The sequence below is a fragment of the Carettochelys insculpta genome, chromosome 29, assembly GCF_033958435.1.
Source record: "Carettochelys insculpta isolate YL-2023 chromosome 29, ASM3395843v1, whole genome shotgun sequence".
Classification (NCBI taxonomy): Eukaryota; Metazoa; Chordata; order Testudines; family Carettochelyidae; genus Carettochelys; species Carettochelys insculpta.
The window spans coordinates 9,537,106-9,563,202 of NC_134165.1; the positions used below are offsets into that span (position 1 = coordinate 9,537,106).

Sequence of the window (26,097 nt, forward strand, 5' to 3'; positions counted from 1 at the left end):
CGCCGGCGCTTGGGGCAGAGAATCAGCCGATGCAGCCGCTTCCCTGTGGGAATCTGTAACCAAATCCACAGCTGTAACCGAACCTCCTGCTGCTGTGGGAGGAAGGTGCCTCAAAGTCACAGGGCTTTCTGGGGACCTCCCAGGAGAATAAACCAGTGAAGAGCCAGGCCTGAAGCCCCTGAGCCAGGCCCCTGTGCACTCCCCTGGGGTAACACCCATTGATGGCAGGGAGTGAGCCAGGCAAGGGCAGCGCAGGGCCTGGCATATGCTGCTGCCCCCCAGCAGTGTTTGTGTCAGGGAGCAGGGAGGGTAGGTCAGCTGGCCCAGGGCTCTTTGCTTGGGTCTCAGCCAAACCCTCTGGTTCCCCTTCAGCCCCATGTGCCTTGTGCTTGAGCCTCACACACCCTTAAGGTGTTCACCAGGGGAGGGGCATGGGGCAGACAATAGCATGGGGCAGACAATAGCAGCCCCTGCTCCCACTCCCTCCCCGCCGCCTGCCAGGGTCACCTTGGGAGCACAACAGCAAAACTCCAGGCCAGCCCCCTGCCTGCTGCACCTGCTCTGCCCCACATGCCCTGGAAGGGCAGCTGGCTGCATGCTACCACCATGTTCCCAGGACGCAGCTCAGGCCCAGCTGCCCTGTAGCTTAGAGGACCGGGTGGTACCTCAGCTGCTGGCTGGATCCCAGCCAATGTCACTGACAGGAGCCTGTCCCACACCAGGGTCCATCAGCGCTGCCCGGAATCGCAGGCCCGGAAGCTTTGCACCCACTTTGTCAGCGTAACTGAGCAACACACGGTGCAGAGGCTGGGGGATGCCATGTCCTGCCCCACCAGAGGAAGCTGCTCTGTGGGCTACTCCCAGGCCCAACACCAGGGCTACTGGGCTCTGGTCCTGACACAAACTCACCCTCTGCCCTTGTGGGAGGTCATTCTCCACGGGTGCCCCCCATTGCCATAGGGTGGGACCCCAACCTCCGGGTGGGGGGTACCGGCCACAGGCACTTCCCTCGGACCCTCACATACCAGGCTCCCGGGCCTGGGGGCGTGACTCAGCTTCCCTCAAACAAGGCTGAGAGAAGAGCCTTGTCTTGCCTTCCCCTGGCTCCCGGCCTGTCCCTGGCTGCGCAGGTCGGGGCCTGTGTGGGGCGGGAAGGTGCTCAGGCCAGGAGACTGTCTGGCACCTGATGCTTTATGAATCGTTCATCTGCTCCCACGCGGGGCTTCAGCAGTAACACCCAGCCTCTGCTGCGGCCCCCGCGCCCCACCCTCACTGGGTGCCAGATCCAGGCCTGGCATGGGGAGCAGCCCCCAGTGCTGAGGAGAAGGGGACAGAGGACAAGGTGCCTGCCAATGTCCAACCTGCCCCCCGGGCTGCCCTGTCAGTCCCAGCCCCCAGCCAGCAGGCCGGGAGGGATCCCTGCGGTGCGGTAGCCCAGGACTGGTACCCACTGAAGCCAGGGGAAGCCGTAGGAAGAATCAGAGCAGCTGTCAGCAGAGCAGTGACACCCACGGCACATGTCTGGCCTGTGCGCTGGTGAGGGCGGCGAGGCAGGACTCCTGGGTTCGCCTGTCTCTGGGAGGGGCAGGGAATCGGTTGGGCTGGGTGAACTGTTGGGGTTCCTGGCTCTGGGAGTGGATGGTTGGTCATGATTAGACCAGGGAAGGGGCGACAGGACTCCTGGGTTCTATTCCTCGCGCCCTCGCAGAGTGGCTGTGTGACCTGGAGTGAGCCTGTATTCCTCAGTTTGCCCCCTCCCTTCCCCGCCCACTAGGCATCCAGACAAGCCCGACCCAGAAATATCTTGTGCCGAACGGCCGCAGGGACCCACCGCCCCCTGCAAGCGCTGCTCTCTGGCAGAGGGGCAGCTCACAGCTGCGCTGACTCACTCCTTCCGGGGGATGCCAACAGGTCCTGCATGCAAAGCGCCCAGCTACTCAGCAGCAGAGAGCTGCTAGGGATGCCCCGACCAGGGCGAACAAGGATGCAGCTCAGCTGGCTCCTGCCCCGCCAGTTCCACCTGCCGGGCAGTGTTCAGTGGGGTGAGACGACCATGGCGAGGTCTGACCCAGGTGTGTGGGAGGGAGATGGATCCTACCCTGGCTGGCCTGCAGCACCCAGAGCCATCCAAGGCAGGGTTATGAGTGTGGTAATACCCCACGACCTGCCCTGCCTTGGCCTGGCCATGGGCGTTACTGTACACTGGCGAGGGCTAGGACTCTCCGGTGCTTTTGGTACAGCAGAACTGAAGCAGATGGGCTCAGCCAGGGAAAGCCGCAGGGCCAGGATTAGCGTTGAAGTGTCAGGCCTGGCCCCGACCTACACCCGCTACACCCCCCCCTCCTCCCCAGTCACCCTCTGACTGCAGACAGTGCTCTGATGTGCTCGGGTGAACCTGACAGCACCTGGGTACAGCCGCGCCTCCCCTCGCCCTCCTGCATGGGGCCGTGGATGGGCCAGGGCCTGGTCCTGTATCTCCAGGGGTCTCCTCACTGTCTGCTCACCAGCTTCTGTGGGGTAGTGAACCCAGCGAGTGGCTCCCCCTGCACCCGCCGAGTGGTTGCAGGTGAGCTCCATTGGACCTGGCACTGCAGCCTGGCTGGAGGCTGGCCTAGCTCCTGAGCCAGCTGTCTCGCCCGCCCACCTGACCCTAAGCACACATCCCTCCCGCCTGCCTTTGCTGTGACACGGAGCAGGTGCCTCAGTCTTTGTGGGATGCAGCCGTAGGTGACCTGAATATGTCAGTGCATTTTCCCTCTTCCCCAGTGATGTCGCACGTGGCAGACGGAGCCACCACCGCCAGTGTGAACGACTGGTGCTGCTTGCGGCACTGCGCACCCAGCTCCAGCCGGGCCCACCAGACAGCAGCTGAAGTGAGATGAGTTTGCTAGGTCTCGTGGCCCCATCGGCGTGAGGACAAGCCCTGCTGCTAGGGCTCTGAGATGGGTGAGAGGCCTGGAAAAGCTCCCGGGGGGCGTGGGGGGAGAGAGACAAAGCTGGGCTTCTCCCCAAGCCCAAGAGGAAAGAAGGAAGAAGGGCTGCACAGCAGACAGCAATGCCAAGCCAAGGCAGGCTCCGGCCTGGCTCCCAGTGGAGAAGGAGCTCATGCACCATGGAACACAAAGAACGGATCCAGGGAACCCTTTCCTCCTCAGATGAGGTTACTCTGCGGAACTCACTGCCACAGGGAGAAGCAGAGGTCAAGAACTGAGCAAGACTCTAGCGGGGACTGGCCTTTCTGGGGCTAGGCCTGCGCAGTTGGAAGGCAAGCCCCACTTAGCTGGGAAGCTGGTCTCTCGCCCTAACAGGAGCTGCTCTGGGCGGGAGGGGAATTACTTCCCCCACCTTGCCTCAGTCAGGACAGCTGATCCTAGCAGAAAAGTGGGAAGACCTGCAAAAGCTCACGCTGGGCTCTGGGTGCTCTGGGGTGGGGGAAGGTTCTCCCAGCATCTCTCTCTCTGGAGCCACATTTCATTCTACTTACTCCTTAGCGCTAAAAGATGGGGGAGGGGTGAGCACAGATGTCCCCCCCCCTCAAATCTGCAGGGGCCCAGAGATAGCAGGAAGGCTCAGTAAGCACTGGGTAAATGTGGTTATGTGGGTGCGGAACTGAGTCTTGGGCAGATGCAGGGGAGGGAGGGGCTGAGTCCCCAGGGTCTGGGCTGGCGTGGAGGAGCTGAGAGTCTGGGAGGGGGGATCCACAGCGCTAGTCTTAAAACACCAACCAAAGAAACCTGAGTTAAATCTGGCCTAAAAGTGCAAAAGGGGTGGAACCAATGGGCAGGTGAGGCTGTTGGGGGGGGGATGTATCTGGGCTTAGGAGGTGGGGTAGGAGATAAACTGACACACACACACACACACACAGAGGCAAGCAGGTGTATGTGCACACACTGGCAGTTACACATGCATAGCCATTTGCAACACCTGACTCTGCATGTGCGCGCGCGCGCATACACACACACACCCTTAAACAGGGGCAGAAGGAATCCCAGCCAGTCAGACGTGTGCATACAGGGCACGTACACACCTGACCGAATGCCTCCTGCTCTTGGAGACCTGCTGAGACCCAGCTGAGTGTGTGAGCACCGGCCCTCATGTGTCCTTTAACACCGTTACACTCATGAGCATGAACACGCAAATGCGCACGCACACAGCCAGCCGTACCGACCGGACACAAAGCGGGGGGGGGAGGGGGGGGTGCATCCAGGTGTCTGCAGCCACTGCTCTGACACACACACAGCAGTGTCCTTCCTACGCACAGGCCAGCGGGGGTGCCTGCATGTGTATGGAGGCAGTTACACTATTGTGCACCAGCGCCAGCCGATCCGTGGCACACACACTTGCACACACACACACCCTGCGCTCACCCCCTCCTCTGCTTACCTCTGCCTGACCCCCGTGCACCCCCAGCCCAGCCTGGCCCTACCAGTGGCTGCGCCTCCCAGAGGCCCGGTCCCTGGCCTCTCTCAGGCTCGTAATTGATTTCCTGGGACAGCTGCTGCATGAAGCTTGCTGTGCTCCAACGTGCTGAGACAGATCAGAGCTGGCGGCTGCTCGCTTAGTATTCGAGGCACTCCCAGCTGGGTCAGGTCTGGAGGGAAGGCCGGGTTGCAGGGGAGGGGCAGCCTGGGACACCCTTGCTCTGCATACCCCAACCCTAAACGCATGCACACCCCACTCCTTGTACCACCCGCCTCTGCCCCTCGTACCCACCTGCCCCCACCCCCGCCCCCATATCCCTCCCCCTCAGCCAGCGTTCCCTGTAAGTGAGCAGGTGGCAGCACCCAGGAGAGATTCAGGTGCTGCCCAGCTGATTAGCTGAGCACCCACAGCTGGCAGAGAGTGTGTGTGGTGCACCTTTGCATGCCCTGGTGCACACAGCAAAATTTATTCCACTCATGAAGGAAAATATTAGAGAGAACCCTGCTGGCAGCCTCCAATCCCTGCCCTTCCCCACCTCCGACCCCAACCCCTACCCTCCCCCGCTCCTCATATTCTGACCCTAACCCACCAACCCCCCCAGGCCCCTGCTCCTCATCCTCCGACACACCCACCCCCCACTCCACCCGCACATGCCCCAAAACACTCACCCCACTTGCTAGTCATACCCCAGCCAAATGCACTCACCCCAACATGCCAACCCCCTAATATGCCCCCCACCAATCCGCACCCCTCTTTTCCTTCACCACTCCCCAGCCTGCTCCTCATCCTCCACCCAACACAGCAACATCCCCCTAGGCCACCCCGTTGCATGCTCCAGACCCGGGCTGTCCCACACACTAGCCGCTAGCGCCCATTGGGTGTGGCTAGTTGGCTGAACAATAAATTTCTTTTCAGAATATTGGAGCTAGTTTGCTTCAGAAGTGGTTGGACTCCAGGGTGCCAGATACTTTACCCCAGGGACTGGAAACTGCTCCGTGTAGCCTGGCTCTTTGGGGCTTTCAGCCTGGTGTGGGATGGGCCAGGTGGGACCAAAAGCAGCAGGAAGCTTTTGAGGTGTGAAAGAGAGGGTGCAAACCAGGGAGCCTGACAGATAGTCTGTGTATCTGTCCATGTCCCAGTCTGGCTGCCTCTCCATAGCTGCGTCTACACGTGCACGCTACTTCGAAGTAGCGGCACCAACTTCGAAATAGCGCCCGTCGCGTCTACACGTGTCGGGCGCTATTTCGAAGTTAACTTCGACGTTAGGCGGCGAGACGTCGAAGTCGCTAACCTCATGAGGAGATAGGAATAGCGCCCTACTTCGACGTTCAACGTCGAAGTAGGGACCATGTAGACGATCCGCGTCCCGCAACGTCGAAATTGCTGGGTCCTCCATGGCGGCCATCAGCTGGGGGGTTGAGAGATGCTCTCTCTCCAGCCCCTGCGGGGCTCTATAGTCACCGTGGGCAGCAGCCCTTAGCCCAGGGCTTCTGGCTGCTTCTGCGGCAGCTGGGGATCTATGCTGCAGGCACAGGGTCTGCAACCAGTTGTCGGCTCTGTGTATCTTGTGTTGTTTAGTGCAAGTGTGTCTGGGAGGGGCCCTTTAAGGGAGCGGCTTGCTGTTGAGCCCGCCCTGTGACCCTGTCTGCAGCTGTGCCTGGCATCCCTATTTCGATGTGTGCTACTTTGACGTGTAGACGTTCCCTCGCTGCGCCTATTTCGATGTTGGGCTGAGCAACGTCGAAGTTGAACATCGACGTTGCTGGCCCTGGAGGACGTGTAGACGTTATTCTTCGAAATAGACTATTTCGATGTCGCAACCTATTTCGATGTTGGCTGCACGTGTAGACGTAGCCCATGTGTCTCAGTGAGTTGGGCTGTCCCTCAGTGTCTGTCTGTCTTTCAGTATGTCTGCGTGTGACTGTCTCTCCATGTGTGTGTGTAGCTGGATATCCTGCAGTGTGTGTCTGTCCCATGTCTGTCTTTCTATTCCACAGCATGTGGGCATCTGCCCGCCTGTCTGCTGCTCTGCGCGCATGTGTGTGTGACTGGGGCTGTCACTCAAGGTATGTGTGTGTGACTGGATGCCCCAGCCTGGTGTGTGTGTCTGCCCAGCACTCTGTGTGTGTGGGAGAGAAAGAGAGACCCCAGGTGTCTGTCCTGTAGTGTGTTTGTGTGTCAGCCTGTCTGCAGATGCCTGTCTTGCAGTGTGGGTGTGTGTCCATGAGTCCTTCAGCCTGTGCGATCCCATCTGTCTCCAGGTGTCTGTCTGTCCCAAAGTGTGTGTGTGCGTTGGCCTGTCCCCAGGTGTCTGTCTGTCCCACAGTGTGTGTGTGTGGGCCTGTCCCCAGGTGTCTGTCTGTCCCACAGTGTGTATGATCCCATCTGTCCCCAGGTGTCTGTCCCACTGTGTGTGTGTGGGCCTGTCCCCAGGTGTCTGTCTGTCCTGCAGTGTGTGTGTGTGTTCGCCTGTCCCCAGGTGTGTCTGTCCTGCAGTGCATGTGTGTCAGCCTGTCCCCAGGTGTCCGTCTGTCCTGCAGTGCATGTGTGTCAGCCTGTCCCCAGGTGTCTGTCTGTCCCACAGCACGTATGATCCCGTATGCCCCAAGTGTCTGTCCCACAGTGTGTCTGTGGGCCTGTCCCAGGTGTCTGTCTGTCCTGCAGTGTGTGTGCGCACATTGGCCTGTCTCCAGGTGTCTGTCTGTCCCGCAGCGTGTGTGTGATCCTATCTGTCCCCGGGGTCTGTCTGTCCCACAGGGGGTGTGTGTGTGTCAGCCTGTCCCCGGGGGTCTGTCTGTCTGTCCTGCAGGGTGTGTGCGTGCGTGTGTGTGTGTGCGTGTGTATTTTGGTCTGTCTGCAGGTGTCTGTCTGTCTGTCCCACGGGGCGTGTGTGTGTGTCGGCCTGTCCCCAGGTGTCTGTCTGTCTGTCCTGCAGAGGGTGTGTGCGTTGGCCTGTCCCCGGGTGTCTGTCTGTCTGTCCCACAGTGTGTTTGTGATCCCATCTGTCCCCGAGTGTCTGTTGCGCAGTGTGTGTGTGTGTGTGTGTGTCAGCCTGTCCCCGGGGTCCGTCTGTCCCGCAGTGCGTGTGCGTGTGCGTGTGCGTGTGCGCGTCCCGCTCCCCGCGGCAGGGCGCTCGGCAGGCGGCCAGGGGCACGTTGTCTCCGCCCGGCGCGGCGCGGGGCTCTCGCTCACCTGGGTCCTGCCGGGTAACCCGGCCCCCGCCGCTCGGGCCGCTGCCATTGGGCCGGGAGTTGGCGGCGCAGCCAATCGCGGCCGGGCAGGCGAGGCGCCCCGGGGGTCCCTGCCCAGGAGCCGCGCGCTGCCCCCGCTCGCCGCTCACAGCGCGGATGCTGCGGCTTCGGCTTCGCTGGGCACGGACCCTGCAGCGCCCCCCGCCAGCGCCTCGGCCCCCCCTTCGCTGGGGCTGCCTGACCCCCCCCGGATCGCTGGGGCTGCCTGACCCCCCCCGGATCTCTGGGGCTGCCTGACCCCCCCCCGGATCGCTGGGGCTGCCTGACCCCCCCCCCCCCCCCCGGATCGCTGGGGCTGCCTGACCCCCCCCCCCCCGGATCGCTGGGGCTGCCTGACCTCCCCGGATCGCTGGGGCTGCCTGACCACTCTCGGATCGCTGGGGCCGCGCCCGGAGCCCGCGGGATGATTCTGGGTGAGTGGATGCTCTGACCGTCCGGCGACCCCCCCGCCCTGTGCCCATGCGGCCCGATCCGGGACTGCCTAGCTCGGGGAGCGGACGCGCTGCGCCTCTCTGACCCTGTGTGCTTGGGGCGGGGCAGGGGGATCGGCCCCGGGCTGATCCGAACTTCCCGGGCTGCAGGTGGGGGGGGGGGGCAGGTGTGCGCATTTCCCCCGGACCCCACTCCCTGCCCCCGCCCCACACTCTGCCGCTTACCCCATCTCCCCGCCCCCGCCAGCCCCGGCCCTGCCCCCCAGGGCACAGTATGGAACTTTTTGTTATTTCAGACCAGTTCCGCTGCCAGGAGCGGGGGGGTATGGGTGGGGGAGGGGGGCACAAGCGGGTTGAGGGGGGCACAGAGCGATCCGATCTCCGGGGCTGTTACTCAACAGAGTCCGACCTGTGCTGACCCTGGCAGCTTGGCAGGGCGAGGGAGGAGGGGGTGCCAAGGGGGGGCCGCTGGTTCTGTGGGGGAGGGGTGGTGGGCAGGGTGTTCCTCCTATGGCTGAAGCTGGGAGCATCATCTCTGACCGAGCTCCTGGGCCACCCACCCTGCCCTGCACAACCCCCATCGCCCCAGGATTTGGGCCCCCAGGGCTGTCTCCCCCAGCCATGGTGTCACCCCCGGAGGGAGGTAGAGGTGGGGGAGGGGTGGGAGAGGCTCTGCCCTAGGCTTGTGGGCTGTGGTCTCCATGGCTTCCTACTCCAGGTGGGGTGGGAGGAGGGGGCATGGAGCTTGGTGGGGGGGCAATGCAGATGCACCCCCGTCCCATCCCTCTGCTCCTGTCCTGTCCCTCTGCCCCTGGTCCTGTTCCATCCTGTCCCTCCGAGCCCGGGGGCCCACTGTCCCCTCTCTTTGCCCCCGGCACATCCTCTCTCATCCCTCTGCCTCCCACCTGCAGCCCTGCCATGTCCCTGTGCCTCCCAGCATGTCCCATCCCATCCCCGTGCCCCTTCTGCCCTTCCTGGCCATCCCTGTCCTCTCCCTCTGTGCCCCATCCTGTCCCATCCCACCCTCCTGCTGCCAACAAGCTCAGTCAGAGCCAGGGGTGCAGCAGGAAGGTGATAAACCAGCATCACCATCACGCACAGCTCTGCCGCTGCCCCTCACTCACTCCCATCCACCCACAGCCCCTGCTAGCCAGCCCCCGGGCGTACACTGAGGTGCCCCTCACGGCTGCCTGCAGCCCAGCTCTGCTCACCCCTTGACGCCCCTCAGTCCCACTGTATCGCACAGCGGTTGTGGGGAGACGTGGAGGGGGTGGAATTGGCCCTTGTGGGTGAAGAAGGCCCCGCAGTTTGCCCACCCTGTTTCATCAATGGTCCGTGTAGGTCACGGGAGGCCCCGGAAGTGGGGCCTTCAGGGAGTCTGTAACTTGGGCCTCTCGGTTGTGGGTGTTGCATCACGGCTAGGGCTGGGGGCTCTCCTGCCCTGGTTGTGTCACAAGCTGCCAATCACAAGGAGCTGGGGGGAAGCTGGGCTTCTGGCTCCCTCAGCTTCTGGGGCTCCTTCGCTCAGCCCCCGACCTGCGGCTGCGCTGGGTCCCAGCCTCCCCCATCCTGCCCTTGGCTCTAATGTTGGTGGTGGGGTTCCCTCCTCGGGGTGGCCATGCTGGGGGACAGGCCCTGTGCTGGGCCGTGTTGGGGGGCTGGTCATGACTGGAACCAGCCTGGAAAGAATATGGGGCGAGGGGACCAGGGCCCACAGCATGGGGGTGGGGGAGGGCCCAAACATCTGGCCCAGCTCCCTCAGACAGCCCTGTGGTGGCTTTGAGCCTGGGGCCACCCGTGGGCCTGGTGTTGTCCGTAGGCCTGGAGCTGCCTGTGGGTCTGGTGCGGTTTCTGGGCCTGGGGCTGCCTGTGGGCCTGGCGTGGTCTGTGGGCCGGGGGCTGCCCGTGGGTCTGGTGCTGCCTGTGGGCCTGGCGTGGTCTGTGGGCCTGGGGCTGCCCGTGGGTCTGGGGCTGTCTCTCCTCCTGGGGCTGTCTGTCTGCACTCACCTTGCACGCGCTCTCTGCCCCTTCTCCCTGCCCGCTGTCCCTATGCTTGATCTCATACCTCCAACTCCCTTGTGTGTGTGACATGGAGCCAGGCCAGAGCCCCTGTTACTTCCCAGGTGGGAGCCAGAGACACTCCCAGGACCTTGCTCAGCGGCAGGGCCGGGACCCTGTTGCAGTTGTGCTGGGGGCTCCTCTCTGTTGGGAGGAGGACAGGTGTGGAGAGGGAGTTGGGCGTGGTGGGGGCTGGTGCTGCAGGGGCTGGGCCAGGCCGGGCCGGGCACAGCAGGGGCCTGGCGACTGTACCAGCTTTCTGATGAGACGTGAAACTTGGGCATCTGTGGCCTGTGCAGCTCTTGCAGCACCTGCCAACCGCGGGCGTTCCCGGCACGCCCCGGCCTGTCCCAGCGCCATCCAGCCCCTGCCGTGTCAGCGGATCTGCCGTTGGCCATGGGGGTCTCCTTCACTCACTGCTGCGTCGTGCCTACTGTGCCACCTTGGCGCCAAGCCCTGGTGTGTGTGGGGGCGTCTGCAGGGACCCAGCAGTGCCCCACAGGGTGGGTGCTGACCATGGTGGTTCCAGCCTCCAGCCCCTTGGCAGAGGGTCCCAGGGCAGCCCAGAGAAGGCTCCTTCAGCTGGCTTTGGGGGTGTGTCTGTCCAGGGCTGAGTGAGGTTATGGAGCTGGGCTGGTGGATGAGGTACCCGGGAGAGCTGGGGGAAGAGCCACAGACTTGCACACAGCCACGGCCCAGCTGCCTGGCACCAGCACGGGAACCACCCCCCCCCGGCACATGGCAAGGCCCCACGCACAACTGGTGGGGCAATGGCACGTTTTGGAGTGACACCCCCAATCCTGGCTCCCACTGCCCCTGCTCGCCCCAGGGATCCCGGCCTGACACGCAGGCTGCTCTGCCCTGGCTGCAGCATGACACCTTCCCTCCACTCCACAGGGGCCCACAATGGGGGGCAGGCTGAGGCTGGCAGGGCCTGTTCCCCTCATCAGCATGGGGGATGGAGTGGGGATGTGGGTGGGGATTCCCCATGCAGATCCCCAGCCCAGCAGGCAGCAGCGGCTGGGCCCGGCAGGAGGGGCGTGGGCAGACTAGGGACTAGCAGGGACTGAGGGTCACAAGTGAGGGGCTGAGCTGTGTCCAGCGCAGGGTCCATACACCAGCTGGGTGGAAAAACTCTGGGAATTAGCTCCTCCCCCATGGAAGGCGAGCGTGTCAGTGCGTCAGCATGTCTGTCTGTCTGTCCGGCTGGGTGCGAGTGTATGAGTATGTGCGTGTCTCAGCAGGGCCGCGTCTGTGTGCATGTCTGTACGCGCGTGCGTGTGTGTGCGCGCGTGAGCACCGCCATGTCTCTGTGTGTTTCTAGACAGTCTAGACGTGGGGGGTCACCGCCAGGGAGTGCCGTCCCACACCCAGCGCTGCTCGGTCCCTGGGCATGTGTCCCCTGGCCACCAGCCGGTGCCTGTGGTGGTGTCGGCTGGGCAGGAACTGCGACCCCCTTGCCCAGCAGGCGTTGTGGTCACTTGGGTGCTGAGTGGCAGAGCAGCGTGGGGAGGCCAGGGTCCCCTCCCGGGCTGGGTCTGGGACTAAGGACTTTGCACCGAGACCATCCGCTGTTGGGTTCGGTATCCCTGGGCCACGTCTCTGCTTTGAGAGTCCAGCAGGGGGCACTGCAGGGCAGGGCCAACAACCTGGGAGGGGGCACGCGTGAGTTAGTGGGGGAGCTTGGCCCTGCCTCTTTGGGGAGCTGCAGAACGGGCCCATTAGTGGCTGCGGTTTTGGACTGAGGGGCACCAGCAGAACTGGGAGAGATGTGCCTGGTCACCTCACCTCTGCCCACTTTCCCATCTCTGCAGGTCCCTGCTGGGTGACTGGGGCGTTCCAGGGGCACTTGAGGGTTGCAGTCACCCGAAAAACTCATCTCATCCCCATGGGCACCACAAAATCTCCCTGCCAGGCAGCGCTGTCCTCCCTGTATTGAGCCCAGCCCTCACCAGCCTTTGCACAGCAGCAAGCCTGACCCTGGCTGCACTCCCTGGGCACGTGGGAGGGCACAGCCCTGTGCAGGGCTGGGTAAAGGAGTGTGGAGGGGCACCTGGATTGCTGTGGTAGGGTGCTCAGTGGGTGTCTCACCCTGCAGTGTTATTGTAGGGTGCTCAGTGGGTGTCATTATGTTCAGTGTTATTGTAGGGTGCTCACTGGGTGCTCATTTCGCTCAGCATTATCATAGGGTGCTCAGTGGGAGTCTCACCCTGCAGTGTGTTGGCAGGGTGCCCAATAGGCTGTGTACACTGCAATGTTATTGTAGGGTTGCTGAATTTTGGGCGTAGCCACAGACACCAGGAGCCAAGGGGCGGGCAGCTCCGTTGGTGTCCCCTCCCCCTTCCTCCCACCCCCAGCTGGAGGCCGGTGGCTCTTGGCTGGATGTCGGCAGCAGACGGCCTTTACATAAGCAGGTTGCTGCGGCTTAGCGGGTTATTTTTATCCCGGAGCAGAGCCCACTGGTGGGTTCCCTTTTCAGTGAGTGCCTCGGCTGGGAGCAGCCAGGAGCCCAGCCCAGTCCAGGGACCCCAGCCCTGGGGTGCTGGGCACACCCTGCTCCTTGAGGAGAGCTGGATTCCCACCGGCTGGCTGCAGTGCCCACTCAAACCAAATCAGCCGGCCCGTGCCAGGGCTGCGACCTTGAGCCTGACAGTTTGCTCTGCAGCACGACTGCCCCTTTGCCATGATGGCCCTGACTCCCGGGCTGGGCCAGCCACTTCCAGTAGGGTTGCACTGAGTCCTGGATCCCCCCTCCCCACCTGGCAGGCCCTGGGGAGGAGGCAGGCAGACCCCTGTGGTGTGGCAGGAGCCATGGCCAGCATGAAGGCTCCTTTCCTGGGTTGCCGCCACACCACAGCCATCCCAGGTGCCAGCCCCCCAAGCTCAGGACCTGCCCTCTACTGCAGGCTGCTGTTAGTGGCCCCCATGGCTCACTGCCCCATGACCATCACCACTGGGGTGACCCAGCCTCTCTCCTGGGGGTGCCCCCGTCTCGCCCCAGGCAGTGTCCATGAAGGCACCAGCAGGGAGGAGCTGACAGGGTGTAAGGAGCATCACTCCCTGCAGCTCAGAGCCTCCCTGAGGGCTGTACCGCCGGCTCTCGGGGGACTGGTGGCTCTGCCCTCGCTGCCCCTGGAGGGGTGAATGTTAACGAATGGCCCCTGCTGGTGTCCTGGGGACCACCTGCTGCCTCCTGCCATAGCCACTCGCTGGGGCCAGCAGCCCTGCCCCGGCTTTGTGAGGGAGTGGGCGTCAGCTCAGCAGTGGGCACTGCACTCCGTAGCCAGCTCTGTGGGAAGCGCGGGACTTCGTCTCTGGAGCAGGGGCCCTGGCACGTGCTGGGTCAGGAGCCGTCCCTCAAGGTCCCAGGCTCAGCGCCAGGCTCCCGCCACCTGGGTGGGCTGTTAGTGGTCTGGCCAGGAGCGCCCCCTGCAGGAGATACCTGGGGCTGCGTGTCAGCATCACTAACCCCCATGGCACAAAGGGAGAAACTGAGTCACAGGGGGTGGCAGGAGGGTCACAGCAGGCAACGTGAGCTGGGCTGGGCTAGGACACCAGCGCCCAACCCCAGGTGCTGCTGCTGCTCCCCCACCTTCTGGGCATGGTGCTGGCATGGTGTGGGTGCATGCTCCAGAGCGAGGCCTTTGGGGCAAGGGGCTGGTTTGGGTGGCAGGTGGAGCAGGGCCCTACCTGGGCCACGTGGGGGGACAGGGCCGGAGGGCAGCAGAAGGGGCTGATCTGGGGGGTCAGGCCTGTAAGGCTGTGCAGTGCCTGGCCGGGGGAGGGAGGTGCTGAGACCTGCTGGGGGCTGGAAGGGCCTGGAGGGAGGGGCATGGGGGGTTTCTGGGGGGCTGGTTAAGCCTGGCTGTGGGCAGGAAAGTGACACCAGGGCACTGGGCCCAGCTCTGGGCAGCTCTGCCTGACGGGGCCGGGCTGTTGGCACCATCTCGGGGATCCTGGCTGGGTGGAGGCTGAACTCTGGGCTTGGGAGGCTGGGACAAGGGCGGAGGGGCCTGGCTGGAGGGGGAAGGTGGGTGTCGGGGGAGGAGATCCCCATTCCAGCTCCTATCACCCCCGGCTGGCGCTGTGAGGCGGTGCCAGGCAGTATCGGTGCCAGCCGGGGGGGGTTGTGCTGAGCTGCCCCAACCAGGTGAGGGGCACCTTCCCCCCAGGCACTCGGTGTCCTCTGCTGCCTTGGCCGCCCATTGGATTAGCACCCGGCCCCGCCGGCTCTGGGCCTTGGCCTCGCAGGGCAGAGGGTCTGGGGGCCCTGGGGGCTTGGTGGGCAGGTTGCCGGCCAAACGCCTGCCCTGAGCAAATCAGATCACTCCCTCCACCCCCTGGTGTCTCACTGGGCCCTGGGCTCCAGCCCTGGCCAGGCAGGGGCTGACTGGGAGGTGGCCCTGGCGCTGGTGGCTGTGCTTGACTGGTGGGAGAGACCTGTGGCTCAGGCTTGCCAGGGCAGGGTGCTCGGCCCTAGGGCTCACCCCACTGGGGACAGGGAGGCCCTAGCTGCTGCCCTCAGGCCCCCAGCAGCAACTGCTCCAAGCTCATTGCTCATGGGTCAGAGGCCTTCCTGCCAGGGCTGTGTTGTCCTGGGCATTGACCAGGGGCAATTCAAAACTTGGGGGTTCCCCAAGGAGCACCCATCTCTTCCCAGGCAGGGTAATCAGCAACCCCAAGGGGCACCCTGCAGTCAGGAGGAGAAACTGAGGCCTGGAACAGGGAGGATTGCACCCAAGTTCACAGAGGCGTGACTAGAATCCAGAATCCTGATACCCCAGCCACCCGCTCTAACCACTGACTCCCACTGCCCTCACGGATGCGACGTGGAAATTCCCCAAGGGGGGACAGGTGGCAGACTCCAGCAGGAGACTGTGAGATGAGTTTGCTGGAGGACCGAGAGCCCCAGGGTGGACAGTGGAGGCCTGATCTGCCACAGCCCTCGTCCTGGTGACTGGGCAGCAAGCAGAACCCGGGTGGGGGCATTCTGCCTCAGGCCCCACAGCAGAACAGAGCTGGGTGGGGTTTGCAGGACGCTGGGTCCCTGCCTGGCTCAGGGGGAGGAGCAGCAGCTCCCTGGGCTACCCGGTCCCCGGTAGGCTGCAGGGCTCCGGCTGCGTGGCGCTGGCAGGGCGAGCCAGTAAGGAGGCCTTGCCATGCCTTGGGCAGAGCCGGCCAGGGAGGGGGAGAGCACAGACCCCAGGGAATAACCAGGGTCGGTCTGGGGAGGCGTCTGCTTTGGGCCCAGCACTGGCTTGGAGCTCCACTGACCCCACAGCCTCTGACCCCACCCAGCCACACCCTGTCACTCAGTGCCTGCCTGGGGGCTGCCCCATACTGACAGACAGACAGACAGAGAGATGGGGTGGGGCAGAGCTAAGGGAAGGCTTGTCTGGGGGAGTATGGGAACTTACCTGGGGCCAGGGCAGCTTGTCTGGGGTGTCTCCATGGCTAGCAGCTGCCTCAGCCCACCCCCCTTCCCGCCGGGTGCCTGCTTGGCCCCCAGGTGACGGAGCTGCTCTCACCATGCGCCCAGCCCCCGCCGGCTGCTGCACTGGCAGCCGAGAAATGGGGCCACTTTGTCAGGAACAATCAGAGTCTTTTCCGCCCGGCTGCTCCCCGACTGCGCAGAGCCGGGCAGCTGGGATAGTCGCACGGACGCCCACCCTGCTGCATGGACGGGCCGGGGCCATGGAGCCAGCACCAGACCTTCTGGGAGGCGTGGGGGTGAGCCAGGCTGGCTTCTGGGCAGGACCCCCAAGGGGCTCTGTACCCCGCACCCTGTGGGTGCTATGCCCAGCCCAGCCCGGCAGCCCTGAGCCCTGGACCCGGCTCCACGTCTCTCAGGCAGCCCCAGCCTGCAGGGACACAACCCTGTGCATGTGGGGAGGGGGCATCGCGTGCGGGCAGCCGATGGGCGTGAATCCAGGCCGGGCTGGGCCCACTCGGGCTGTTCCCTTGACTAAAAATAGCCGTGGTGCAGCCAATCGGCCGCTGGGCCACAGCTCCTGTGTCCTTCAGTGCCCCCTGCCACCCCTGGGCAGCCAGCAGGGCAGGTGAGGGGCAGCAGAGGTGGGCCAATCCTTGGTCTGCCCGACCACACCGCACCAGGCTCCAGTTCCCTCTGCGCCCACAGAGCCTGGGCTGGCTGCATGGTGCCCCCAGACGCCCTGTTCACCCAGCCTTCCAGGCAGCACCGCACCCATGGCAGGGCTGGGGCCCTCCCCGCCCCCGGCTCGCAGGGTTGCAGTGGGTCAGGCCCTGAGATGGGATCAGAACAAAGGGGGGTGGGTGGACCTGGGATTTGTTCTGGGCCTGTTCAGTGAGTCTGCACCCGTCTTCCACCGTCTCTCACTCTTAATTTGCATAGTGCCCCATTGCATCCTGGGACTTTTGTTCCTGATGGTCACTGGGGCTCTGACAACCCTTCTGCTCGCCACAGGGATGCAGCTGGGGAGCTGGGGGGAACCAGGCCCTGGCCCGTCACTCAGCGCCAGGCAGGGGGTGCTGGGAGGCGCTGCCAGCCTAGCGTGTGGCATGGGGGAATGTGGGGTTCCCAGCTCAGAGCAGGGCTGGGAGCCAGGCCAAAGCCTGGAAAAAAGCAAAGTGAGAGGGGACGTGGTAACTCCATCCGGTGTCTGCCAGGCTGCTCCAGGCGGGAGGGAGAAAACCGGGTTTCCCCAGCCTGAGAACAGCCAGGGCAGTTCCAGTCGGCCGTTAGGAAAATCACTGGACTAAATGGCTGAGGGAGCCCCTGGAGTGTCCGTCACTGGAGGCTTTTCAGAACTGCTCAGACGAATGCCCGTCAGGTCCTGCCATGAGCGCCGGGGGCTGGACTCGACCCTGCACAGTTCCTGCCCGTTCTGTGACTCTTTGACCCCTGGCTTCTGACCCAGGGGTGGGGGGGAGGGGAGTGGGGGGTCTAGGGGTTAGAGCGGGGGCTGGGCACCTGGACTCCTGGGTGATTTCCAAGCTCGGGTGGCTGGAAGGTGATCAGGCAGGCAGTGAGGGGCGCGCTGCCCCCGGGAAGGCGGTGGAGGAGCCCTGGTGCAGGCAGTGCTGCCATGCAGTTGGGGTGGTTTGCCCCGTGCCCGTCTAGGTGGCTTTGCACCAGGTGGGTCCCAGCTCTTGCCCTGGGTGGGAGGCTCCTCCCTGGCAGACCCGTATCTGGGCTGACCCCTCCTCGCTCGGCGCAGCCTCTGGCAGAGCTGTGCACACCCCGGCCCTCGCCCTGTGCTGGGTCGTGGAGCTTCAGGGAGCCAAGAGGTGCTGGGCCCAGGCTGGTGCTGGCCTGGTTGGTAGGTGGCGCCTGGCATGGGCAGGACAGGCCAATCTCCCTTAGTCTGGCAGCACCACATGGGCTGGCGGGTCCTGCCTGCGCCAAAGCGGGGGTGGGGGGAGCAGAGACTTGGGAGGGGCACAGAGGGGTTGTTTCCGCCCCCCCCGCGCCCCAGAGACCAGGACTGGCTGAGCGCAGGACCCCAGCTCTGGGTGGGGGTGCTGCCCATCCCCCTGCCTCTCATCTGTGCCTCACTGCCCCATAGCAGGGCCTGCAGTGCCCCCTCCAGGCTGCCCAGAATGCACAGAGGGTGAGGGTCAAACGCAGGAGCCTGGTACCGCAGCTGCCTGCGGGGTGCGGGGCGATCACCAGGGAGCAGGTCAGGGATCCCACCACCAAAGGTAGGCTGGGAGGTGGGTTTCAAGCACCCCTGGATTTGGAGAAGGAGACCTGGGGGCTTGGTCATGCCCCTTGGAGCCATAGGAATGGGGCCTTTAAGTCCCATGGGGTCAGGGACTGGGGCATGACCCTGCTGGCAAGTGCCCCAGAGGCAGAGGGCTGCAATTGCTGGGCTGGGGGCCAGGACTCCTGGGTTCCATGCCCAGCTTGTGGGGGGGGCGAGAGGAATTAGAACGGGGGGAGCTGGGAGTCAGGGCCCCGGCTCCTGTTCCTGACTTGCTGTTATCATGGGTCACCTCCCTCACCTCCATGCCTCAGTCTCCCCAGCCACGGGCGGGAGTGAGGGGCACCAGCAGAGGTGTGTGGGAGCACTGGAGGCTGCGGGTCAGGGCTGAGGGGCACCAGCAGAAGGGCATTAGCAAAACAGTCATCCCTGGTCCCAGGGGGCTGGACTGGCTTCTGGGCTTTCTTTCAGTTGCACTCAGCTTGTGTGGGAGCCTCAGGCAAAACCTCCCAGCTCCCCCCGTGCAGTTCAGGAGCTGTTTGCTGCCCCAGTTCCTTGTCCGTCCTGCCCCCCAGCAGCCATCACACCCAGGAGCCTGGCCTGGTGCCCGCGTTGTCTCGATCCCACCCTAGGTGAACCAGGCGTTCCCTCACCAGCTGCCCCGTCCGGAGACAGGCAGCCCCTGGGTGAGCTTGGCGCAGGTTCTGGGGGGACAGGGCTGCAGGTGAGCTGAGGGGCGGGGCAGGGGTGGGCTGTGGGGCAGTTTTATAGGCTCCTCTTGGCAGGCCTGTGCAGGTTGCCATGGTAACGCTTCCCCGGGATGTCCCCTGCCCTTGGAAGTAAATCTGTAACCCAGGTGCCTCTGAGAGCTCGGCTGCCCCCTGCTGGTGGGTTTGACACCTGCCATGTGTCATGGGCCCTGTATGCCCGGGAGTAATGGGGATTCCTCAGTCGCCTGGTTCATTCACGGGAGCAGGAGGATCCCAGCTCCATCCAGCCTGTTGCTGGGCAGTGCTGAGGTGCTGTGGGGGGGCCCACGTCACCCTACATGTGTTACAGTCTCATTCCCTTGCTCTTGGAGAGTCCCAAAGCACTTCCTGGCAAAAAGAGACTGGGAAACTGCAGCTGTCTCTGGGGCGACGCGGGGCCATCTCTGAACAGCTGTTTAGGATGGGACCGGACAGAGCCCTTCACCTCAGGGGAGCATAAAGTGAACTAAGGGGGCTGCAGCGGAGACTGAAGAGCACCAGCTGAGCTGGGGGAGCTCAGGGCTGGGCTAAGGGGAGCTGCAGGTGGGGACCGAGGAGCACTGACTGGGATGGGGAAGCTGGGTTAATGGGGGGCTGTGGGTTGGGACTGAGAAGCCCACTGGCTGAGCTTTTTGCTGCATCCAGGAACTGGAATATAATGTGTGGCCACAGAATGCGGCTGAGGAATAGAGCGGGTGCCCAGCCCTGCAGAGGGTGTTTGCGGGGGACAGCTCTCTGGGTTCATCTCTGTCTTGTGTCCCAGGGTGCATGGAGCCTGGAGGGGCAAGGACCCTGCGCCAGCCAGGCAGAAATTCAGAGGTGCTGGGATCTCCCTGAAGCAGCACCTCTCCAGCTGCGGCCTCTGTGGAGCTGGGCAGGGCGCAGTGCCCACGTGTGGCTGGATTCCCAGGAACCGGGTAATAGAGATGCCCAAGCACCTGGAGACCCTCAGAGCCGAATCTGCAGGAGCCCCCGTGGAGCTGGGGGGCAGGAGCGGGGTGTGCAGCAGGAGCCCTTCATTCATCCAGCCACGACAGGCTGCGGAGACTTCCAGGGCCAAGCTGGGCACTGCTACCGGGTGGGGGCTCAGCAGGGAGCTGGGGGCAGGTTCAGCTGGGGCTCTCCCCTGCAGTCAGTGGGGCACTGGGGCACTGCACGGAAGGGACCTGGGAGACGGCGGGCAGGGGAGGGAGGTGCTAGCAGGTGGCTGGATGGGGCTCGCTGCCGTCCCCTGGCCCCCATAAGCTCTGTCTGACCCAGCAGGCAGAAGGCCGTGGGGTGAGGCAGACAGCGAGGCCCCTGGAGTGGGGGTGGGCCAGGCTCTGCCAAAGGCTGTGAACTGAACCTGTGCCCGCCAGGGGCTGTGGAGAGAGCCCAGCAGTTCTGGCTCCCAGCCCCCTGCTCTAACCACTAAACATCGCTCCCCTCAGAGTCAGGGGGAGAACCCGGGAGTCCTGACTCCCAGCGTCCCACCCCCGCTGCCCCCAGCTCTGCAGTTGACCCACCAGGATACGTCCTGTGCAGAGCCCGGGCAGCAATGGGACGGTGCCCCACGCCGGCGTGCCCCTGCCAGGCTGGGCCGTGGGAGCTGTGGGGTGAGGGAGGAGAGCTGTCATCTCCTATCACGCCTCCCCTAAGCCGGGCTCCCCCCCCCGCCACGCGCCTGCCCCACTTTCGAGTGCCTGTAATTGGCTGCTGCTCCTGGAGCCTGGCGTGCTGGGTGGGAGGGGCGGCTCGGGGCGCTGGGGGCACCGGGACGCTGGGTCCTGTTCCCAGCCCAGCCCTGGCCAGGAGCAGCGTGGGGGCAGCCCCAGGTAAGCGCTGGGCGCCCGGCCGGCAGCGGGCGGATTAGCTGGACAAAGGGCGTCTGTCAGGCCTGTCAGGGTCACTCAGCTCAGCACCAGTCAGGCTCGGGCCCCCCGCGCCCCTTTGCTCTGAGCCGCTGGGCACTGACTGGGGGAAGGGCTGGGGCAGAGGTCATCCCAGGGGGCTCTCGTCTAGGGAGAGGGCTGGGGGAGGGGGTAGCCCCCCTGGCTGCAGCCTGACCCCCTCCCTCGAGCCTGCGGCTGTTTACTGTCTGGGCTGGGGGGAGCCCAGTCTGCACGGTGCCCCCTGGGGTAACAGGCTGGCACTGAGCGTGTGAGCAGGGGGTTCTGTCACCCCCTCGTGGCAGGGGGGTGTAACCCAGCTGGGGGGGCTGGTCCCAGGGTCTCCCTCAGCTGTGGGGTGGTGACAGGTTACAGGGCATTGGGGCGTAGACCTGCCTCAGTGACAGCTCCCTGGTGACCAGGGACCCCGGCGTCCGAGGAGAACAGAGCCTGGGAAAACTGGTGAATGGCTCCTCCGTACCCAGGGCAGGGGCAGCACCAGCGCCAGCCTGGAGCCTTGTCACTCATCCAAGGGGAGTGACCCGGGGGGGGGACAGCTCAGCTGAGACACTCGACTTACGGCTCAACTCCCGGGCACTGGGGCAGGGCTGGGCTGGCAGGGGCTGCAGGGCGGGAGTGAGGGGCACCGGCAGAGCTGGGGGCAGGGCTGGGCTGGCAGGGGCTGCAGGGCGGGAGTGAGGGGCACCGGCAGAGCTGGGGGCAGGGCTGGGCTGGCAGGGGCTGCAGGGCGGGAGTGAGGGGCACCGGCAGAGCTGGGGGCAGGGCTGGGCTGGCAGGGGCTGGCAGGGGCTGCAGGGCGGGAGTGAGGGGCACCGGCAGAGCTGGGGGCAGGGCTGGGCTGGCAGGGGCTGCAGGGCGGGAGTGAGGGGCACCGGCAGAGCTGGGGGCAGGGCTGGGCTGGCAGGGGCTGGCAGGGGCTGCAGGGCGGGAGTGAGGGGCACCGGCAGAGCTGGGGGCAGGGCTGGGCTGGCAGGGGCTGCAGGGCGGGAGTGAGGGGCACCGGCAGAGCTGGGGGCAGGGCTGGGCTGGCAGGGGCTGGCAGGGGCTGCAGGGCGGGAGTGAGGGGCACCAGCAGAGCTGGGGGCAGGGCTGGGCTGGCAGGGGCTGCAGGGCGGGAGTGAGGGGCACCAGCAGTGCTTGGGGCAGGGCTGGGCTGGCAGGGGGCTGTGGGCCGGTTTCTGCAGATTCGTCTCCAATGCGGGGGGGGCACAGATTGGCCCCCCTGTGCTCACGTGCTGTCAGGTTCGGAGGCGGGGCTGGTGCCAGCGCAGGCTGTGCTGGGTCCGGGGAGGAGCTGTTGGCACAGGGGGTGCATGCGTCAGCATGGCAGGGTCTGTGCAGGGGGCAGATGGTGCCCGTGGTGGGAGAACGAGTGAGGAGGAACGGTGATCCGGCCCTGCCAGCATCTTCCAGCTCAGCCATCGTCACAGCAGGGAAAACGAGGCACAGCCACGGCAGGGCACATTGTGCAGCTGGAGACAGAACCCAGACAGAGTCCTGCCTGTGTTCTAACCACTAGACCCCACTCCCCCCCGAGAGCCGAGGAGAGAACCCAGGATTCCCACCCACCACTTCACTCTGCCAGTCCTTGGAACGAGGGGGCAGCCCTGCCCCATCCCTCCCCCGAGCTAACAGCGTCCAGCCAACAGTCTTGCTCCTCACCCCTGAGACCCTGGTGGAGCTGCCACCCGGTGGGAATTTTGTTGTCATTTTTTAGTAATGCGTTGAGCAGCCTCATTAGAGGAGCCCTTGGTGAGGGGACTTTGCCTGTGGACCCTGACTACGCCAGCCCCCCGGCTGGTCCCATGGGGCAGAGCCACAGCTGCCCAGGGCCCAGCCCTGCTGCAGGGCTCCGAGCCCTGTGTGTCTCAGAGGGGCCTATGGAGTGGTACCTGCTGCACTCCCCGACTGTGTCGCAGGCCCTGATCTCCCAGCATCACCCCCCAGACAGATCCCCAGGCTCCCACCCAGGCATCTCACCACCACCCTGCCCAACCCAACCTAACTGCTCCCCTCGCCAGAGCCCAGCACACACAGCTGACCCAGCAGACAGTAAGCGGCCCAGGCAATGTCGGGCTAAGTAGCAAGTGCTGTCCTGCCAGGAGCAGGATTGGGGCTCAGTGGGGTGCTGTGCTGCAGGGAGGGAGGCTGGGATGACCAGGGGCCCAGCAGGGGATGCTGTGCTGTAGGGGGGGCAGGACAGGGGCTCAGCAGGGGGCGTTGCGCTGTGGGGGGCCAGCAGGGGGCACTGTGTTGTGGGGGGGCCCAGCAGGGGGTGCTGTGCTGTAGGGGGGCAGGGCAGGGGCTCAGCAGGGGGCACTGTGCTGCGGGGGGGGCCCAGCGGGGGGGGTTGCGCTGTGGGGACAGGCCAGCAGGGGGCGCTGTGTTGTGGGGGGGCAGGGCAGGGGCCCAGCAGGGGGCGCTGCGCTGCGGGGGGGGCGGGGGGGGCCCAGCAGGGGGCGCTGTGTTGTGGGGGGGCAGGGCAGGGGCCCAGCAGGGGGTGCTGCGCTGCGGGGGGGGCGGGGGGGGCCCAGCAGGGGGTGCTGTGCTGCAGAGGGGTGGGGGGCGGCCCAGCAGGGGGCGCTGTGCTGTAGGGGGGGCAGGGCAGGGGCCCAGCAGGGGGCGCTGCGCTGCGGGGGGGGCGGGGGGGGCCCAGCAGGGGGCGCTGTGCTGTAGGGGGGCAGGGCAGGGGCCCAGCAGGGGGCACTGTGGTGTAGGGGGGGCGGGGGGCCCAGTAGGGGGCGCTGCGCTGCGGGGAGGGGCGGGGGGGGCCCAGCAGGGGGTGCTGTGCTGCAGAGGGGTGGGGGGCGGCCCAGCAGGGGGCGCTGTGCTGTAGGGAGGGGCAGGGGGGCCCAGTAGGGCACGCTGTGCTGCAGAGGGGTGGGGTGGGGCCCAGCAGGGGGCGCTGTGCTGTAGGGAGGGGCAGGGGGGCCCAGCAGGGGGTGCTGCGCTGCGGGGAGGGGCGGGGGGCGGCCCAGCAGGGGGCGCTGTGCTGTAGGGAGGGGCAGGGGGGCCCAGTAGGGCACGCTGTGCTGCAGAGGGGTGGGGTGGGGCCCAGCAGGGGGCGCTGTGCTGTAGGGGGCGCTGCGCTGCCGGGCGGGAGGCCAGGATGACCAGGGTCAGGCACTGTGCTGCACAGAATGGGGCAGAGGTCAGCAGGGTCCTGAGAGCTGCCCAAGGGCCGCGTCCCCACTGTGGTGGTGACACAGGGCTGGGCTCCCTCGGGGAGCAGCAGTTCCCCGGGTGCCCAGCTGGGTGCCCCGCTGGGAGGGCCCCACACCAGGGCAGAGGGGGCAGCACAGCCCCACGTCGCTGCTTCCTGTGCTCACCCACTGCGGCCGGGACTGGCCTGCAGTGCCCGTGGAGAAGGGCCCCGCTGCGCCCCACAGCTCTGCCCCGTGACTGACACTCCCAGCGCCACCCGGGCCCCTTTCCAGTCCCCTCTGCCCCGGGCACCAAGGAACTCCCTGCGCCCCCACCCGACTGCTGCTGCCTGAGCCCCGGGGCGCCCGGCTGGCTGCCTCGTGGCCCTGACGCTTGCACAGGCTGCTGCGGAGAGGGTGCTGCCGTGCAGCCTGACACCGTTGCTCTGTGGCCGGGGGAGGGGGCAGGCTATGCCAGGCCAGGCGTGGGGGAAGCAGGCTGGTGCTGGGGCCTGGGGGGTTGGGGAACAGCCTCAGGCAGGGGCCTCAGAGTCCCAGGCCTCCACCTCCCTGGAGGTGCCTTCGAGGGGAAGCCGCTGGTGCAGCCTCCATCTCTGGCCGTGTCCCGCCGGCTGGGCTCCCTTGCCACGGTGGAGCACTGGCTGCTGTGTTCCACCCCAGAGGGGGCTGCAGGGCACTGGAGATCCCTGCCTGCAACATGCTCTGGGATGGGCACCGCTCATTATCTTATGGCCAGGCACTAATTATTGCCTGTGGCTGAGGGAGGGACCTGCACTGAGCGGCCCTGTCTGTACGTGCACACAGCTCAGCCCCCCGGCTGCTCCCTGCCTGTCCTGTGCCGCTGCCTGGGAACTGCCGTGCAGATGTGGAGGGGGTTCAGTTCCCCTTTCTGGGCAGCAGGAGCTGAGCTGTGAGCAGGAGCTGGAAGGAAGCAGCACCTCCCTGGCCTGCAAAAGCGGATCCAGCCCTGCTGTGCTGGGTGCAGTAGCTGGGAGGTGACACTCAGGCTCTGGTGTTTGCTATCGGGGCTGTGCAGCGAGCACAGGGGGAGGTGTCAGCTGGCCGGCCGGCAGCAGGGCCGTGGTGACCAGGGTGAGTGTAACAAGCTCTTACCAAATCGGCGTGAAGGAGGGGCGCTGGGCTAGAAGCAAGGGCTCTGGGGCAGGAGCTGCAGCAGGAGTAGTAGGTTGTTATCTTCGCTTGGCCCAGCCGTTGGAGGAGGAGATTTCACGAGGCTGAGAATTGTAGGGTGAAGGGGGGGGTGCTTGTGCCGGGGCCTGGGAAGCCAGCGGACCCCTCTGTGCTGACAGGCTCCCAGTGAAGTCCCACCCCAGCCCTCGCACTGGAGATGCAGCCGAGGAGCTGCGTGGGGAGGGGAGGCCAGGCTCCCCATCCTGGCTATGTAGCCGCTGAGCTGGGAGGGGCAGGATGGGCGGGCGGGGTGGGATGCTGCAGCCGGGTGCTAATAAGAGCAGCAGCCCCCTCCCCCTACCCCCATGAGGTTAACAGCCCCTGGCCAGGTTCAGCTCTGCTCGAGGCCCAGGCACCTGCCTGGAGCTCTGGCAGCATCCCAGCCATCTGCCAGCCCAGCCCAGCCACAACGGCGTTGCCACCAGTGCCATCACCCACCTCCGCCACTGTCCCGCCCCCTCTGGCACTGCCACCACAGACTGGGGACTGGGGCCCGTTTTGGGGCTGCTGCAGGGTGCCCCCCCCCGGGGGGCTGGGGCCACCCCGCCTCGATCCAGCACTTGGCCTCCCCGGCTGGGCAACCGCTTCCCTTTAGGGTAACCTGGGGGGCATTCCTGGCCGCCTGCCCCAGCACAAGGAGCCGCTTGGCTGCGCATCTCCAGCCGCGCCCTGCACCCTCGTGTAGGGAGCAACTCGCCCCCCCCCCCCCCCCCCGTTTCCCCAGAGGGAACTCGGGAGCCGCGCAGGCCGGCTGGCTGGGCAGCAGGTGGGTGCACGCGGCCCCCACTTTGCTCCCTGCCCTGCAGGCTGTGGGGGGCCTGGCCAGGCCCTGCTGCCCCAGGACCTCTGCTGGCACCAGGGATTTCCCGTCTGCTCTGCAGAGCCTGGTGCTCGCATGGTTACGATGCCACGGGGGGAGCAGGACTCCTGGGTTCTCTGCAGTGTGAGCTGCTGCCCACGCCTGCCTTCAGTAGGGGGCACTAAGGCACCTGCCCCCAACTCTTTGCAGGGAGCCCTGGGAGCTGGGCTGTGGGGCAGGGCCCAGCAACAGGCGAGGCTGGGGCCTTGGTGGGGAGGGGCTGACCCTCCTGCAGGAGGCCTGGGAGCTCCCCTAGGAGTGCCAGTCTGGTCCTGCAGCTGGGGTCCATCCCTCCAGCCCAAGCATAGGGCAGCTGGGCCCTGCCCCCACTCAGTCTAGTGCTGCTCAGGGTGTGTGATGCTTGGGGCTGCAGGGGGTTGTGCCCAGGCTGAGCCTGG

The 26,097-nt window shown here is 65.5% G+C and overlaps 1 protein-coding gene across 2 annotated transcripts in view; it reads left to right on the forward strand.

Annotated features, from left to right (window-relative positions):
* The first annotated feature begins 7,984 nt into the window (after positions 1-7,984).
* Positions 7,985-26,097, forward strand: part of ZNF385A (zinc finger protein 385A) — a 47,195-nt gene continuing 29,082 nt past the window's right edge. For both annotated transcript variants that reach the window (XM_074979778.1, XM_074979779.1), the window contains exon 1: positions 7,985-8,086. In XM_074979778.1, the coding sequence (XP_074835879.1) occupies positions 8,077-8,086 (10 nt within the window). In that variant the 5' untranslated portion in view covers positions 7,985-8,076. The remainder of the gene's footprint in view (positions 8,087-26,097) is intronic.